Here is a 19,789-nt window from a genome sequence, read left to right as displayed (position 1 = left end):
TATTCATTTTCGTACACAATGGGGCTTCTTGGTGTTTTCCTGACTTAAGCAGCAACCCCTGTGCCTATAGTGTCAGGCACCATTAATATAATTGGCTTCTGATGCATATTAACATTATTTCATTAATTAGGCCCAGGATGTAAAATGAAGATGACGAACTGTTGGAGCTCCAGCAGTATCAGCGATAACTCGACAGCACAAGGAGCCAGCTGTTTGGAAAGCACTGTATGAAACCTGATATCCATTTCTAAGGTGTGATCCAAAGGTAGCGTCGGTTGTGAAGACTCTTAGATGGTTGTTTAAACCACAAAAAGCACAAAGGCAGCTGCAGGAGTGAGCTATTTTGTCAGATTGTTTTAAATAGGCACACGGCTTCAAGGCTATGGAAACAAAGCTTTACGGAATAATGGAAATGGAAACAAAAATAATGTGTGTGTGTGTTGGGATCATAAATATTACGAATAAGGATATCATATTATCAATAAGGTTATATTTAATCAGGATACATTATAGGAAGCAAAGGATTCCATACACAAAACTGGAGGAAAGAAATAATAGTGCTGTAGTTTTCTGAGCACTAGAAATAAACTGGAGCTGCATAACTTAATAATCAGCCGTGGGAGTGTGTGTTCGAGTAGGTGTGTGTCATGAGATATTTTTCTTTTGTGTTGTTTTTCATGTGTGTCCGCTCAAGCAGAAAGGATGTCAAGCAAGAATAATATTGTGTGTAAAGACTCTTGAATGCAGCAACAACTTTAAACCAAGATGTAACTGGATAAAGAATTCACCAATGCCAAGAACTCTAAGAGATTCCTCAGTGAAGATTTCTCATGCCTCATAGGCTCTGCATCCACTGTGACCTTGATTTCTTATGGAATGGTTGTATTTTGTTCCATTGTGAGAGGCTGTTATTATTATTTTATTTTGTCTTGTGTTGTATTCCAGTTCTTCATTAATTCATTCACTCGGGTTTAGTAATCAGTTTCCCTGAAGCCCAGTCCTGGAAATACTGAACATGAAGTGGGAATAAAACCTGCATGGGTGCTGATTCATTCATTGATTCATTCATTGATGCCATTGATGCTTCAGTGGTTCTGGAGCCCAAAGGCAGGACTACTGAGAAGGAAGTGAGAGTATGTCCTGGACAGGATGGCAGATCATCATTCATTCAGCTTCAGTAACTGATGGATCCACTGCCCAATCCTTGAAATATTGGTCATGAAGAAAGAATTGGCTGTAATGGCAGTTCTTCATTCATTCCTTCAGCTTCAGTAACTGTCAGACCCAGAGACCAATCCTAGAATACAACGTTGATGGGATTCATTCATTCATTCATCCATCCATCCATCCATCCATCCATCCATCCATCCATCCATCCATCCATCCATCCATCCATCCATTTAGCTTCAGTAACCAGTGGATCCAAGGTCAAGGAGAAGACATCTGAAACTTCACACAAACTCTAACCCAAGAATAAAGCAAGGAAATCTTTGGACGAGTCAGTCCATATGCTTGATTGGTGCCATTACAGGTGACGTGTTCTTTCAAAGCAAAGTGAGCTGAATAAATCTTTGAAGTTGTTCACACCACCACAAGGTTGGTGATGAAGGACCCAAGCATTTAGTTTTATAATAATGAGCAATGCTTTAATACAGATAAAATAGAGACAGATTCTGCTTCATGATGCAATGTTGTGAAACTTCACCTGTCCAAAAATGGGAACTAATGGAGTCTCATGTCCATCAGATCATAAATGAATTGGGACATGACCTTCAGAAAGACAGGCAGTGTCTATTAGATAATGATGATGGTGCTTACATGGTGGGGGAAATGTTCTCCATAATTCATTAACGCCTTTGGTTCGTTTGCTTCAAAACTTCTAAACGTTCTGCCTTTAAGATGGATAACAATGTGCCAACAATTATTATTGGTTTTATAACAAGGACAATGCGGAGTGAAGCAACAAGTGAAAAGATTTGTCTTGTGGATATGAAATAACAGCTTTACATGCAGTTGATAATCATTGGTGATGGATTGGTGTTCTTGGTGAATTCCTGACTCATGTTCAACGTTCCATGGACATGCTCTGGATTCACATAGTTAAAAAGGATCCTGAACAATAGGCAAAACCGTATTGCGGCTCACTTAGTGAGGGTTAAAAAATTCAGTTTGAATTACGTGTAATTTACAAACAAAGTCCTATACATGCAGTATTTACAGTCATTAACCTTTCAGGTGATGTCAATGTGATATCATGTCATGTTGAAGCTGTTCGTTTCAAACTTCTATACAAATTCTTTAAAATGGTTTGTAAATGAATAGAGATATATACAAATACAATATGCTACTAGAAGTAATTTCTGATTGCAATTTCAACCTCCTGCTCCTAGTCACCATTAGAGTTCCACCAAAAGATAAAGTTACTAAAGATGAATGAATAAATATTCATGTCCTGACCACCGATTTTGATCTTTTGCTCAAATGTCAATGCTATCCTAGCTCCAAGTTATTATTAATATCCGGTGCTTAGAAAGAAAATATTTGCACCACCAGTTTGTCCATAACGACTACAGAGGCAACTTTTAGCTTTGACTTTGATTGAACAAATCAGAAGAGTTATGAATCTCCAAGCTCTGAGGCTCTAAAGCTCTGAGGCTCTAGGATATGTAAGATAGCTTGCCTTTTCCATGACTCAGGCAGTGATGTTATGTTAATTCTGTCTCTTTCTACTTAATATTTTAATTCACAGTCCACACTCCCTTGCTGAGCGCTGTCAGCCACAGAGCTTTTCACTGGGGTACTGCGCTGTTTGATCCTGCCTCTGACCACACATATACCTGGTCCACGGTATAATACGGCTGAACAATGCACAACGTCAAGGCAGTTAATGAGTGTCAACTGAGCAGCAGGTGATCTGTGCATAATGACGAGATGAAATGCATCAGCTTTCGTGTTATAACTCAGAGTGACTGCCTGGAGGAAGAATGGAACTCACACTAAGGTCAGCTTGAAAAGCGAGGACACATAATGACAACATGATACAGCTTGTATCGTTAGAGTTGCGTCATGAAGACGAGTAAGTTAAAACACGGGCGCTTTCTTGATGTATTTTCGATGCAAATATAGTGGACGGAAACAGAGTAACGGATGAGACGTTTGGTCAGGGGAATGGCCGTAGTGGGAAGTGGTGGGTTAGTGGGTTTGTGGATAAGGCTGAGTGGATAAGGCTGGCTGGGCTTCACTAGACTTTTTTTTACTGGGGCAAATTTTGACAAGCCCCATAAAATGTTTCTGATAAAGCTCTGACTGATGAAGTCTGTGGATAAGTCTGAAAATAGGCTTTCCTATCCAATGAACGTTATCATTAACATCATTTGAAAAATTGAAGGCTGATTATAACACCAGCTGAAGGATCCTGTGCATCCTCTTCAATCCTACGCCTCGTCCCCCTCGCTGTGCTCCACCTCCCTTTGCTTCTCGCCGCAGAAACCCTGACTTGCTGTCAGACGATAATTTATATAAATGAGATATAAGACATAGTAGTTGATGCCAGAGCAGAGGTTACTGCCAAGTTAACCCTTTTGCTGTGTGTAGCATGAGTAGGGGTCTGTTCTCCAGTATTGATCAAACTCTAGAAACACCCCTGGACCTGACCTGATTCTGCCTCGCTTATCATCTAGAATCGTCTGAAATAGCGTTCTAGAACAGTATTTCTGCAGTACAGTACTTTGTATCATGATGCTCGTGTAATTCTGGTGGATTTTAGAGCAAGCCCTCACACCACAGCACAAGGTCAGACATTCCCTGAAGTACCAAAGCCTCATCAAAGGCAACACTTTGTGTTTTTTTTACAGGACATGAAGAAATCAGCAGCTCCCAAACTCCTAAGTGGGAGCAAGATAATGAAGCTGTAGCAGCGTCTTGATACTATGCGATGTCATTAAAAGGACAATTCCACTATCGGGGTGCCATTACATTTAAAAACATATTTGTAAACAAAAAGACATTTGAACATACTGTACTGTAGTTACGTTTCCATGACCTTTCCCATTAGGTTACACAACATTCACTGAAGCATGGATGTTGCCACAATTTGGGTATTTGCTAATTCTGTGCTCAAAACAAACTACCCTGATATTCAGAAAATAATTAAATACCTACAATTAATGAACATACCTTTTTAGATACTATGTAGAATATATAAAATATAATAATTCAAGTTTTAACATATGAAGGCCAGGACGGATGCTATTATCAAATCTAGCAGATTGAATGCTATTATCCATGTTACTTTTTTCCCAGATGCTAGCTAGCTAGCTAGCAAGCTTTGATTTCATTACAATTCTTGCTAAAATGGGCCAGGAAATACATTCCTTGTAAAAGATATTTTAGAAACAGCTGAGATGGATTATTCATTTATTTAATATACAGTAGAGGGATATTAATAATCTAATATTAATATATTCAATTAAAACAGACCATCAGTGGAATTTCTGGAGGATGTCCGTCATTTGCATTAGCGTTAGCATTCATTCGCTAACAATGCTACAAACTGCAAAGTAACTCTCATCCCATTTCCTTTTTTTCCCCCCTTTTTTTCTCTCATTTGGTTTTGATCCCAGTCTGTAATATAAAGTAGAAAATCAGCCGATATGATTGCAATTACTTAGTGCAGTGATTTGAAATTTTCTCCCTCATTTCACACATATCCGGTGCTTGGTGTGCTTGTGTTAATTAGCTATCCATCCATCAAATTGAAATTTAAGTAACGAATACATTTTGGTGTGAACTCTAGATATTACTTATGCATTCGAGTTGTACAGAGAGGTCATAGCGGAGTTACTCGGGACTTTAGGACTGAAAAATATATGTTTTGCAGCACTGACTGTACTGATGAAGCTCCACTGTGACTGCACTTTCCCCTAGTTTGGGTTTAATGTTTTTAGCCTAAAAGCTGCAGTATTCATCATTTATAATTCAGCACTAGGTCAGCCTGTCAAAACTTTACAGGCTAAATCTCTCGAGACAGGCCTCGCTGGTAAACTTTGTGTCCTGCGGTGAGAATCTTTTAATGTTACTTTTGATCAAATGCCTGAGTTTTTTTTTTTTTCTTTTTCTTTCCAGCAGTCTATTTTTGTTCCCCAAATATGCAGTCCTTTGTTGCACCTTGCTCTGCATAGATCACAACAAAATCCTTATATAAGCTTCTGAGGACGTCATTTTAAAACGGCGCTGATGCTTAAGATGAAAGTCAAGGTGGCAAGTAAACTCACTGGAGGCCAACATCCATCCCTGGTGTGCTGACTCACCGCGGCCATCTTTTTCGTCTCCGAGCCATTCATTTGCATGTGTGCTGCCGAAACCTTTCGGTGCTTTTATTCTCACTCAAAACACAATAGTGCTGCTGAATTCTTGAATCCGGTCAGTCAGAAGGAGACGCGCACATTGCAACAAAACCTCAGAAGCTCAAGACAAATTGCAGGCTAAGTGCGAACTAACATGCTTTCTCGAAAATTTTAGCCTTTCTGTATCATATCATGGTTACAACTTACAAAGGGACTTGTAAGGGCGTGGCAGACGCTTGACATACAATAAAAACAAGGAAGCATTTTTTTTTTGTGCTTTTCAGAGGTGAAGCTGATGAGTTTTCATACACAAGATAGTCTTTGTGGTTTCTGAGCTGAGGCAAACATGCTAAAAACTACACCACCGTGCCGTTCTTAGCATCATGGTGTACATCTGACTGTGTGTGAATTATCAGTGAACCTTTTACGACACAATCTTTGAAAACTGAATTATTACTAACCGCTCTATTCAACTAGAGTATGTGGACTGGCTCGATGGTCCCTTGTGTAAAAACTACATGCCAAATGACCTCAGTGTCCTTTTTCAAGTGACAAAAAAACAAGCCTATTACCTTGTGACACAAATTAGGTTGTGAGTCTGACATGCACATCTTGGTCAAGTGACACGGCACATACACATTTATCACCGCTCAACTTGACACACAGGCTTTTAAGAAAGTGAGCTTAAGAAAGCTATAAAGGCATCCAGGCTCCCTTAGTACATCCAGGAATGTCTTAGAACAAATTCACTTTTCATGGGTGAACAGGGGTGCAAGGGCTTCCATTGACCCAGTTTGGCAGGAGGTCTGTCTTCCTCTCTGGCGAGTCCCCAGGGAAAGCAGTGGAGAGTGAAATGGAATACATGAGCGGAATGGCACACAGATTTGGAAAAGGTGGCTGCGAGAGGGGACGACCCTCAATCTATGTGTGTTTTATTTCTCTTTCCCTAGCTCTGTTAAACAAGCTGCTTTCACTCTACGTCGTACGGTTAAGGAGTCCTGCACCAGCCGTTCACGTCGACTGCGGTAATTAATATTAACATACGAGTTCACTGTTTAGCATTGATTGACGCACCGATGCAGCGTTTTGTGTTACCGAGCTCCGAGCTTCGGTTCTGAGGCTCGTGTGTGGATTTCTGTGCGTGTTCACCTAAAACAAAATGACGTCGAGTAAAATATATGGAATATGGATAAGTCAGATCTAATCTTCTAGACTTTTCTAGAAATCTCAAGTATATTCTGTATTCAACTGTATTCAAATATGTTTAAGAATTATACGGTTATATCTTATAACAGAAAATGATAGGCAGTAGCTATAAATGTTTTTTTTTAAGTAACGTGTTTGAAATAAAGTTTTGTATAAGCAATGATATGACGTTTTTGTGTAAACTATATGGAATATTTTTTCTTAAATCCGACATCCTACATATTTCTTTTTCTGTTTGTTTGTTAGTGAGGTAAACATTACAAACAGGTGGACTATGACGGTGCATGACTTTAGCCTATAAGACACGTCTAGGCTGTTGTAAACTCGCTCGATTCTTATACGCAGCATATTTAAAAAGCAGCCACACACCACAGGTCAAAATAGTGTACATTGGAGTCAGATGCTAATCTGGTTGCAGTTTTATTTGTGGCACGGTGGCACAATGACGCCTCACCGATCAATCCTGAGCTCGGGTTACTGTCCTGGTGGAGTTTTGCACGCGTCTCGGTGTCTGTGTTTGGATTTCTATTGGCTTCTCCTTGCAAATACATGCCAGGAAGTGGAATGATGAGTGGAAAAAGCCCAATGTGTGACCGAGTTTGCGAATGTACTAGAGTCCCATCACAGGGTGTTTTCTCATACCCAGTGCTCCAGGATGAAGACTGATGAATGAATGAATGAATGAATGAATGAATGAATGAATGAATGAATGAATGAATAGATTGATGCTATTATTTCACAGAGTGATGCAAAGTATTGCACGATGTCTGACTACTTAGCTAATAAAGCCCAAAAAAAATCGGATTTTGAGCCAAACTGACCCTTTAAGACAATGCTATGAATGCCCTCTGGGTTAGAACACTAATACACTCGCTGCCATAACTTGACGGGCAGTGTACGCTCGCAAGTCAGCTCAGGTTCATAATTTGCCCACAACAGTCAGACGCTGCCAAGCAGAAAGTGCCAACCCTTCAGTCAGTGAAGAGGCTATAGGATATTCAGCAGCTTAATGATTTCAGGAACAAGCCCTAGGGAGCTGTGAGGAGCCTGGATGGAGACGAGAGACTCTAAGGCAGTGTTTATACCGTATATCTGAAGCATGATTAGCCAGAAAGGTGATTATAGAAAAGTTGTATTTCATGTTGACTTAAAATTCTTATGTATTTGTTGAGTCTTTTGTTCTTAATCTACTGTACAGTCCTGGCTCTGTGAGAGGAATAGACAGGAAGAGTGTGGAGTTAGATTGTTGACTGTACATGACTCACTGACTGAATCGTACTAGATATCACACTATCCTTCTGTTTGTCTATCACTGAGTTAAGGAGTGTTCTATTTTATTCTCTATTGACCTCTTTATGTACATAAATGGGATTAATACACATCTCTACACAGAAAAGAATAAAAAAGATAATTCCCCTCACACTCCTTAACACCTGCATAGCCAATTCGCTTACATGATTGTTTCTGGCAATGCAGGAGGAGACCTAAATACCTGGAAGAAATTGTACACAGAGGTCAGGATTGTGTAAATAACCAATGTAGCTTCCAAATATTTGGTATTCTATAGCTCAATTTTAGCTCCATAAGACAAGGGATGTGGTAACTCAGTGGTTAGGGCGTTGGCCTACAGATTTGAAGGTTGTGTGCTCAAATCCCAAGTCCACCAAACCACCACACCTGGGAACCAGAGAAAGGCCCTTAACCATAAGGCTCTTAACCCTTAACCTTAGCCAAATGTCAGACAAGGTTGTGTTTTTTTGTGTGTGAAACTCTCTTTCATCTGTCTCAGCTTCATTGTTAAAGTTTAATGCTGGTTTTCAATTCAGTTACATTTTAGAGTTTGCCGAAACGGCCATTAAAGTTTTACTTAATATATATGAACAAAGAGTTCTTTTTCTCTTAGCCCAGGAAAATATGTCTGTTCCGGTCCATGGATGCAGTAGATTAGGTTTAGATATGGATCTACCTGCGTTTAAGGGGTTTCCCTCCTGGTCCTCCGGTTTCCTCCCTCAGTCCACAGACATGCTTTACATGCCGCCGTCTCTACATTGACTAAATTTTGTGTGTACGAATGTGCCATGTGGTGAGTTGGTACTCCGTCCAGGGTCATAGGTTTTACTCTATTCGAAGCTTAGATCTGTGACCCTTTGCGACACGGTTCCCATGGCGACAAGTGTCACATCTTTGTTTTGGTCATGTCTCTGCCCTGATCTGTCATTTGCTTATACAAAGTTATTGTGCTTGCTGTGTGTCAGTCATATTGTGAATTTTCTTCTTCCTGTTTTGACCCTCGTCTGAATTATCCATGTTTAATACCATCTTCGCTCTCAGAAAGCAATATTTAGAACCCTAAAGTAAACACAACCCACCGTCTCAGTACGCAAGGACAGCTAAGGAAATATTTTCTCAGCTGCAGTGTATACTGAGGCAGAAGTGGCCTGAATGATGAATTCTCTTCCCACTATCACCTATCGGGGTGTCAGGAGTGCAAGATGAATGTGTCCAGCTTGAGGTACATACGTCTTTTGAGAAATCTGGCCTTGGGAGACGAACAGAGAACGGAGTGCGGCGTAATTTTTTTCAGCCAGATTTCTGCTTAAATACTGCGCTACATGTTAATAAATCTCTATTCATGTCTGCTTCAAGTTCACGTGTGTGTGTGTGTGTGTGTGTGTGTGTGTGGAGTTCCCATTGATAGTTGTGTGTAACCTTGACTCCATTACACTCTCATTCTCCAGCTTGAATTTCCCCAACGCATATTTTCATAAATGACAGTAAAGAAGATGCATGAGGCCGATTTATACTCCGCTTCCTCTCCCGGATCCTTTCTCCGAGCTCGTTGTGACGCCGTGCTGTCATGAATCATAATGGTCAGCGCGTTTCATGGAGAAACACGCAGAGCCCTCACGACAAATCGATACGATCTAGTGTGTGTGTGTTTGCTCCTCTCTCCGTGCAAAAGAGTGACTGCTTTTTTATCACTTTTTTTTTATCTATTCAGATCAGGCAGGCCAGAACTGCATAATAACTTTATACTCGCACATCTCATTTCCGTCCAAGTTACTCTCACAGGAGTGGAATTTAGAGGTGAAGTAATTCTCAAAGCGGAGACCCCCTCCTCTCAAACATTTTCTTTTACCATCCCTTTAGCGGTGTAATGGATTTGCCTGCTTGCTTTTAGCAGGACACGGCAACATACTTCACAATTACCAGCGTTGCCCTCCGGCGCTCTCACCCAGCGACTAACTTTTATCATAAAACATGTTCATAGAAGATACAGAGTCTGGCCATAAGCTGCTATACAGCCGTGATTAAACGGAGTGCTCGGCTGCCTCTAGACTGCCTCTTGGTGGAGATTAACAGCCTGAAAGCGGCGATAACAAGAAATTTCTCTCCAGATAGCCTGCTTCGAGTATACGTCCGTGCCTGCTCACGATTAAAGGTGGACAGGATACGTGTGCTAATATTAGGTCGTGTTCTCAGATTTAATGTCATGTTCAAGTGCTATCGTGTCGTGCGGCACGACTTAGATTACAAGCCTCGAAAAGACATTTTGTCCCGTAGACGTACTGACTAATTTGCTAAAACGAAAGTTTGTCTAATTGATACGGCTCGCCTTGGCGTAAACAGAACGACGGTAGTAGCGTGTTTAATTTGAGATGGGTAATTGAAGTATAATTCGATCTAAGTCTAGATAGAAACACGGCTATCTGTTGATCAATTGACATCCGAATAAACAAGCGCCCTGCTAATCTGCATCAAGTTAAACACGACTTCATTACATCGCTTGGCCTTGGCATCATCGAATTTTAACTGTAATGAAAGTTAAACACTTGTATTATAATGTATATACAGGGATTGCTGCATCTGCAAGGACACCGGCATTGTGGACTCCCCCTTCCTCCCTTCTGAGGAATTTTCACTTTCCTTCTATCTGAAAGAAGGTACAGGAGCCTCACCACCACCACCGCCACCACCATTACTACCACATAATGTAACAGCTTCTTCCTTTGCTATTATGTCTCTCTTATTGGTTGCTGCGAGTCAGTTCTGTACGCTTTCAATCTCATTTGTGTGTAAAATGACTTTGTAATTCATTTGCATTCAAAACAGCTCATTCGCATTTAGTCACGCCCACAAAACTCCATAATAGGTCGAAATAAAAAACCTATTGATGCTTATAAGCTTTCATGTTTATCATTTGCTTGTTTTTTATAAATGTTATCAGTCGAATTGTGAATGTACGGTTTCCATGTTTACAGTGGGATTAAATATTACAAAGACTAATCACTAAAAATTACATATCATGTAAGATCACAGTGTTAAATATTTTTGTTTAGGATTTGGTTTAATGACACGTTAACTGTATGACTCCCTTATCCCAAGTAAGTTGTTTAATGTAAATTGTAAAAAAGTGGATCAAGTGCTATTTTCTTTATCAGCTGCCCAATAATAAAGGATAAATAACAGATATGCATGGAAGAATATAGTGTGTTTACTAAACTCCTATCGGATATCTTGCTCTGAATGGGTTCTATATAAATTCTGTATGATAGAAAAGTTAAAAAAAAACAACAACATCACCGTCAGTCCTTATTTTCTATGCCACATTTTTGTGCTGAAAATTAAGCATGTTCTACATGGTGAGTGAAAAACATGGTAGTGCTTGTACTTAGGAAAAATCTGTCAACTTCACAGGTTTGAGCTAAACTTGGGCATAAACTCAATATAAACAGGCTCCTTAGGCAATTTTTGATAAACGCTGAGGTAACATTTGGACACAAGTTTCCTGACTCAGTGATGTTTAGTTACAACTCAGGTGAAGTATTCATATTAATTCATATTAAACAAGCTGACATGAAAAATGGGACCGACTCTGACAGCTAACATATTTTGGAATGAAGCAGGTTTCAAAATCCCGACGACCAGCAGTTTTTAAAAACGTCGCACCAAACCTAGCAAATAATAACATATAGGTCTTTACTTAAGATGAGAGATTCGAATTAAGAAATATGAAAGAGACGTCAAAACTTAGTCCTGGACGGCCAGATCTCCTCTGAGATTTCTGCTATCTCTTCTAAACCACCGCGTAGCAGAAGAATTAATTAGCTTTTAAGGTGAATGGAGTGTGTTAAACGAGACAGAGTGCTAAACTCTGTGGTCCTGTGGCCCTCCAGGTCTAGACTCTGACACTTAATAATAAAGCATAGGGGATTAAAGCACTGAGGCTAAAAGACCAAGATGAAATATCAGACATAGCATTTGAGTTAAGGGGCTTGAGAGGAAATTCTTGTCCTGCATAAATGATCAGTATTATATCCTGCTTATTTAGTCTTTCTCAAAGCTATTACACGAAACATGATAGATGGCTTCGGCACGTGAATGTTAAACGGTCACTCATCTATCTAGTGAGTGTGAGACGTACACTGTTTATACTTACGCCGCAATAGGACCGTGTGAGGAGAATGTTGAGGGATGTTTTGGTATAAAACAGTTTGGAAGTTTTCATTAAATTTGAAGTTTGATTATTTTTTTAATTGTTGTTGTTTACTATTATATGTAAATTTAGACAAGAAAATATGAGAAAGAAAAAAAGGAACAATACATGAAATCTTAGGACTTCTGTAATTAGTAGGGATGCACCGATCCGATATTTTAGATCGGTATCGATGCCGATCCAAGCATTTTGAGTGGATCGGGTATCGGTGGTGCGTGACCGATCCAAATCCGATACCCGTGGTCATGAGCATCTCTATTCAGTGCATATGTCTTTTTTTTTTTATTACTTTTCAGTCGAATCCATTCCGCTTGAGGAATGCCCTAATAAATTAAACTCCATTCCACGTTTTACCTACAGCATTGACAACGCTCCTCCTTCCTGAAATCCATGGTCGTCGGAACCATTATATGTTGGTGGGACAGGACACTTTTTAATGACATCCGACGCCCATGCCCGTGGTGGTTGATTAATGAACAGCAAACATCATAGACTATTGCTTAAACTTCTAAGAAAAATACACTTATATATTAAATTACATTAATGAAAATAAATATAATAAATTTTATAGGAAACACGTTGCACAACCGCCCTTTCCATTTACCTCAGCGCGTTAAACATGTCGCTCATTTGGGTGCAAGGTTTACTGTTTAATACATATTGCATTGTGTTTCAAGAGTTCTAATTTAAGATTCGCTTTAAAATATTGCCTTTTCTTCAGAAAATAATTACGTTTAATAATGGCAGTATATATGGTTTTGATTGTTATACCACTAACTGTTAAAAGTACTGTTTGCTACTGCATTAATACTTTTTTTAAGGTTTCTTGTGTTTTCATTTTTCATGCCAGAAACAAATAAATCTTAACTAAGCGAGTTGTACTGTATACATTCTTTAGTTTTAAAGGTAGAAAAGAAAACAGATATCGGATCGGTATCGGCTGCAAATGCTGGTATCCGAATCGGATCGGAAGAGAAAAAGTGGTATCGGTGTAATCCCTGGTAATTAGCCAAGTAGAGAAGCACATGTTTCTATCTACAGTAGCAGTATTAACCATTTACAAAGATAAAAACTAGCCGCATTCTGAAAATACTCACATTACCGCGTTCCTTTCCTCCCAGTTTCCATCCAGTTTTCACTCCAGCTTCATACTGTTCACTACTATTCCTAAAGCCGACCCAAACCGTCATTAACATTCATAGCAATCTCAGTGATAGGGAGCATTCTGAATGTCAATACCAGCAGACGTCGTCTTTCGGATCGTTCTTTTTTCCCCGTTCAAATTGTTTCGAACCTAATCCTAATAAACTTGCTGGTTCGTTCATTAATGCTCGAGACCACGAGCTGAATCGAACGCTCGCAATCATCCCAACCTGTGAGACAGAAATGAGCTGTAAAATCGCTGAAATTGAACTTTACCCAGCAAAACCCAGAGAGTTGTGTGTTTGAGGAACAAATGAAGGGATTTACTAGGTGTTTTTTGCAGCAGGAGTACATTTCTCTCCATGCTCTTTTCACTCACTTTTCACTCTGCAGTTTGAGTTCATCACTTGTGACTATAGACTGGACATACTGGTGCGCTGAGTAGTGTGTAAAAATAGAGCAGCGTTAGTTGTGCTGGATTCTGATTGGTTGGAAAGAGAGTTATTCAAATATATAGCTTGTGAATTCTCGATTCTGATTGGCCGAAATTCGAACAACATTTACATTTAAGGCATTTGGTAGATGTCTTTATCTGGAGCGACTAACATTCATATCACATCTCATCATAACTGATGGTTAAAGGCTTTACTCAAGGGCAGTTTGGTGGTCCTGGGATTCGGACTCACAACCTTCCCATCTGTACCACTGCATTCCCAAACTACTGCATTAATACACTCGCTTTCTAAACATTATCGTGTATATAGTATCTCATTCGCGGGCGCTCAGATGGCAAACAAAACAGGGTCAGTGTTCTGGAACAATAAGATAGAAGATGGAAAACATTTTTTCTGATTGTCTGTAATATGAGCAGATTTATTTATTTACTAATATTGATAGAGAGAGAGAGAGAGAGAGAGAGAGAGAGAGAGAGAGAGAGAGAGAGAGAGAGAGAGATTGGTGGTAGTTATTCTTGTTTTGATGCCATTTCTATTTAAGTTCCGCCCACAATTGTGTCTGCATTCATAATACGTCTGTTTAATTTACACTGTTTTATATGGATCTAACGTCCTGTTTCTTTCTCCTTTTTTCTCTTTTTCTTTCTTTCTCTGCCGCGTGTTGACATTATGATTTGTCACGTTCTCTTATGTTCAGTCGTGCACTGTTAGTAATGGCACCCCATTTAACAGTATACTGTTATTTATTACTATTGTTTTCATATAGTGTTATTCAGCGCTAATCGTAAATTGAGTATTGATATTTCAACACTTCACACGTGTCTTCACGTAGGCTAATTTGAGTGTGTATACTGTACTAAACGTGGCGGATCGTCGTTTGGTTAGCCGCCAAACTCTGGACCGCTGTGACCTTATGAGTTCTTGCTAACGCCACCTGGTGTCTGCATAGCAAACAACCCTAACACTTTGATCATCTGTCTATCCTAGGGCCTTTTTACACCTGGTCACTTCATGTGTTTTCTCTGATCCGATAGCGATCTGATTTGTTAAAACTGTTCCATTTACATCAGGCCACATAAACGCTTCTTTCTACTCTTTCTAAGATGCAAATATATTTTATCTCATTTCCGGGGTAATTTAAATGGAACACGCTTTTGTGTGTGGTTGTTACAAAAAACAGCATTTACTGTTTGCTGCATTTTACGACCCAACGAGACGCCTGGGTGAAAAATCGGAGCCAGCGCTGGTGGGAAAACATATTTGTTTCTGGCACGATGCACGACTCGAGAGTCACCTGCGAGTGACGTACTTCCGTTTGGGAGGAGTATAGCGCTGACGTATGTGGCTTGAACAACCACATGCATTTACACCTGTCCAGTTTCATCTGAAACGCGTCCCAGACCACCTCCTGAAGGGGTTTGAACGATCGGATTTATATCCGTCTCAAAACCGTTTCGGAGGGCATTTGCACCTGGTCTTTTTACCACCGGATAGCTATCTGATCACAGAAAACGCAGGAAGTGACTAGGTGTAAAAACCCCCCTAGATGGGTGTGTTTTAAGAACTATTGTATTACTGTGGATCAAAACCGGAGAAAATTTCTTCCTCTCTCTTAAATTTTGAATTAGTATTCATTATTAATTAATTAATTAATTAATTAATTAATTAATTATTTTTTCATGTTATTTATTTGTTTGTTTGTTCATTCTCTTTATTATGTCACTGTATTGTACTTTATTTTATTACACCATATACCTATTATTATTATTATTATTATTATTATTATTGCTTTTCCCATCTTTAATTTTCTGTGTTTCTTGTGTTACAGTTAACATTTTATGTTCATTATGTGTTCAAAATCAATAAAGACATAATGGAAAACAACAAAAACCCCAAATATGCCATGATTGTGTGTGTGTGTGTGTGTGTGTGTGTGTGTGTGTGTGTGTGTGTGTGTGTGTGTGTGTGTGTGTTAGCAAGAACTAACAGGTTTCATGAACGTTCCACAACATTAAACATAGCTATAAATAAACAGACTGAAAAAATATGCAATTGTTTGCAAATTGCTGTTGTATAAAAAAAAAATAAAATAAACTGCTTACAGACATAAAAATTATTATCGGAAATATAATGAGCTTCAGTGGGATAATATTAACACCGCTTTATATCCGGACATGTTAGAAAACCTCTGGCTGATCATTTTCCTACAACAACATGAACATGTGGTTTTGTTTCTTCGCCATATACCTAACAGGGGAAGATACATCTCTCTCAAACTATAAAAATAACAGGACTGGGGGAAAGTGGGTCATCTGGCAGAAACAGAAAACAGCAAACATTAAATTTCAACTCGGTGAAGAAGAGCTCGGCTTACTCGGGAGTATCAGCTGAAATATAGCACGGCTTTGATTCTGCCTCTGACTTCCTGAGCTCCTCACAAATTCTCACTGGTCACGAGCACCAGAATATCTTAGTATCTTTAACCCACGGATGTCACTTTCATGTCACGGCACTTACATTTAGAGTTCATCGTTGGTTATGTTTTCAAAAAAATAGATAAAATTTACACAAAGCATCGTTTCTGCTTTAGCTTTGAGAAACACATGAAGAAGGAGAAACAGCAGCAGCTTGTTTGGAAGCACCCAGGACTTAATTAGCTTGAGATTTCCACCGAGAGTCTGTTGGGTTTTTTTATTTATTTATTTTCTCCCTGAACAGAAAATTGAAAAGTCTGTATCTATCACAGAGCACTAGATTCAGACACAAGTTGGGAGTGTGTAAAGTTCAGAGCCATCTGTTTCTATTAGTGCAAGATAAAGTGTATTAGTCCTTTTCCAAACACACACACGCACACACACACACACCAATTTATACACACAATTGGTTTATTCATCTTGTTCAATTTATGACTTTGGGTATAATATGTGATGTTAAATTCTAGCTTCTAGCAAAAGATTCATGTTTAACCCTTTCACTCGAATAAACAACCTTCTATCCACACATCCATTTTCTGGACCTTGGGCAAGGGGGCAACCTGGGTGGGGTGGCATTTCATTGCGAGGCAGAATTGTACACGCTCACACACAATTTAGAGATCGGCTTACAATTCCCGTCTTCGTATTAGAGGATAATTCTGTAGTACCTAGAGTAAACCACCAAAGTGGCAGAGATGAGAATGAAACCCCCAACCCTGGAGCTGCAAGGCAAACATTCTAACCGTTAAACAATCTCCCCCCTTAAACAACACCAAACAAACAATCAACCAACTAAGAAAACAAACAACCAATCAATGAAAAAATCAACCAACTAAGCAATCGACGGAACAACCTACCAAACAAACAAGCAACCAGTCGACTGAGTAAACAACCAACCAACAAACAAAACAAACATTCATTCATTTTCTACCGCTTATCCGAACTTCTCGGGTCACGGGGAGCCTGTGTCTATCTCAGGCACCGTCGGGCATCGAGGCAGGATACACCCTGGACAGAGTGCCAACCCATCACAGGACAGACACACTCTCTCATTCACTCACGCAATCACACACTACAGACAATTTTTTCAGAGATGCCAATCAACCTACCATGCATGTCTTTGGACCGGGGGAGGACACCGGAGTACCCGGAGGAAACCCCCAAGGCACGGGGAGAACATGCAAACTCCACACACACAAGGCGGAGGCAGGAATCGAACCCCCAACCCTGGAGGTGTGAGGTGAACACGCTAACCACTAGTTCTACATATAAATCAGCCACAGCTTGGATTCTTCAGACCATTCAATATATTTTTCACACAGAAATCTTCTGATTTCACTTTCCAATGTAACTTTCCGGATCAATACCAAAACTCGAGCTGAAAATGCATGGCATAAATGAGTGAACCGTTAATACGACTCGCTATTCAGCATATCGTGTGCTGTAGAAAGTGCTTTGTTTCACGCCGAGAATAAAGAACTACTTGGATTTCAGCCAAAAAAAAAAAAAAAAAAACCCCTGAGTGAAGACAGCATATGAAATGATCCAAGGTCATGTCACAGAAAGACACTTACGGTGTGGGCTGACCCAAAGCCAAATGCCACCGATTAGAGGGCAAGTCATTAGCATGACATGAAAAATACGTGTCTATAATAAAGATTCCTCCACTAGGGGAAATTCCAGAGCAGTACTATGTCTAGATTTGGCCAAAGATTAAATAGATTTTACTTAGTATTTGGTCTGATGAGTTGGCTTCAGCTACTGAACGGGATAACTGAGAGTCAGCTAAAGGAGCAGAGTCGTTTAGAACGTCATTACATGACTCATGCTTGTGTCCTAATCTCATTTTCACTCGCACTGAACTCCATCTTTTGGTAAGTGTTATTAACCGACTTTATTAACCGACCACAACCACGGCCACAACACGAAGCCACAAAGCAACACCCCCAGTGTCTGTCACTTCCCAACATTTATTAGAAGGCTGTTGACTCAGTATGTCATTCTGTCATCCTGAGTAAATGATAATAAACAGTATGTTTATGCACACACACACACACACACACACACACACACACACACACACACACACACACACACCTTGTATATATTATTTATTTTATATATAAATACGTGTGGATACTGTAACATGGCAAAATCACTCAATGGATCAATAAAAATGGTGTGTGTGTGTGTGTGTGTGTGTGTGTGTGTGTGTGTATGCGTGTTTGGGAATGCTTTAATATCTTTGGTTGGCATATCTCTGGTCCTTGCAAGGATAGTAACTGTGTGTGTGTGTGTGTGTGTGTGTGTGTGTGTGTGTGTGTGTGTGTGTGTGTGTGTGTGTGTGTGTTTGTGTGTGTAGGTCATGCTGCCTACTGTCAAAATAATACCTTATTTATGGCGTACTATTTATGATGTACGAAGGCTTTCTTGATTTCACCAGATGCTCATGCACTTCTTTTATTGTTTACGTCCTGCTGTGCAAAAAATATTATTACTGTTTAATGATTTTTCACCAGAAATCTTTCTTTCTTTCTTTTTTCCACTACAGCAATCCTCATCTTGCCTCAGTCTGGACTCCCACCATCCCGAGCAGAGTAGAGTAGAGTAGAGTAGATAAGAGTAGGCATGAGAATAAACGCTTGATGTGTCAATGTATATTTGCATGCATTTGTAACTCCAACACATGCATTTCCCCTGAATGCATAATATGCACACATATGTGCTGATTAACAGCAACACCACCAGCTCCAGCACCATTCCTTTATTCCTTTTACCCTATAATAATAATAATAATAATAATAATAATAATAATAATAATAATATTCGGATAAGCGGTAGAAAATGAATGAATGAATAATAAAACTAATGATTAAAACTAATTATTATTATTACTCTTCAGAGCTGTTTATAACACAATGCATCACTTACCCCTTTGTTTACAACTTTATCCCAATTTGTGCTTTTATTATTATTGAAAAAATTACATTTTTTTTTAAAAAAGACGCTTTCATCAATCAAAGCCCAAAAGTTCTATATAAAAAGGCAGCACGCGCGTGCACGTGCGCGTGTCCCCAGCACTGTGAGGATGAAGGAGAAAAAGTCTCACCTTTGCAGGATGACAGCCGGACACAGCAGAGCGTCAAGGCGAGTTTGATGAGCGCTGTGCGTTTCGCTCTGAGCGGTAAATCCATGCTCTCTCTCTCTCTCTCTCTCTCTCTCTCTCTCTTTCCCTCCTGCGCTCTCCTGCGCTCCTCCGCTAGAGCAATGAGCGGCGCGCGACTCTCTCCACGCCGCTTCTGCCAGACCCGGGCGCGTGCGTGGGGCATGGACCACTTGGCCACGCCTCCGAGCAGAGCGCGCGCAGTGCGGCGTGAACGCGCGTGAGCGCAGGACATGGGAAAGCCAGTGGAGAGATTTTAACGTTATAGTGCAGAAATGTGACCTAGTGAATGTCTCTATATATATATAGATCTATATCTTATATATCTATCTATCTATATCTGTTATCTATATGTCTCTCTTATATACTCATCTTGTATTATATATATGTATATCTATATCTATATATATATATATAGATTGTTTATATTTATATGATTATCATCTCTAATCTCTATCTCTTGTATATCTCTCTTAGCTCTCTTATTCTCTGTCTATCTCTCTCTC

The 19,789-nt window shown here is 39.7% G+C and overlaps 1 protein-coding gene across 2 annotated transcripts in view; it reads right to left on the bottom strand.

Annotated features, from left to right (window-relative positions):
* The window catches only part of cntnap3 (contactin associated protein family member 3), a 113,329-nt gene extending 93,902 nt beyond the window's left edge, over positions 1-19,427 (bottom strand). For both annotated transcript variants that reach the window (XM_027139321.2, XM_027139320.2), the window contains exon 1: positions 19,230-19,427. In XM_027139321.2, coding sequence (XP_026995122.2) covers positions 19,230-19,314 — 85 coding nt within the window. In that variant the 5' untranslated portion in view covers positions 19,315-19,427. The remainder of the gene's footprint in view (positions 1-19,229) is intronic.
* Between the last annotated feature and the right edge of the window lie 362 nt (positions 19,428-19,789).

Source organism: Tachysurus fulvidraco, chromosome 20, assembly GCF_022655615.1.
Source record: "Tachysurus fulvidraco isolate hzauxx_2018 chromosome 20, HZAU_PFXX_2.0, whole genome shotgun sequence".
Taxonomy (NCBI): Eukaryota; Metazoa; Chordata; class Actinopteri; order Siluriformes; family Bagridae; genus Tachysurus; species Tachysurus fulvidraco.
Note: the sequence above shows the minus strand (reverse complement) of the source record. Positions and strands in the feature narration are given on the sequence as shown.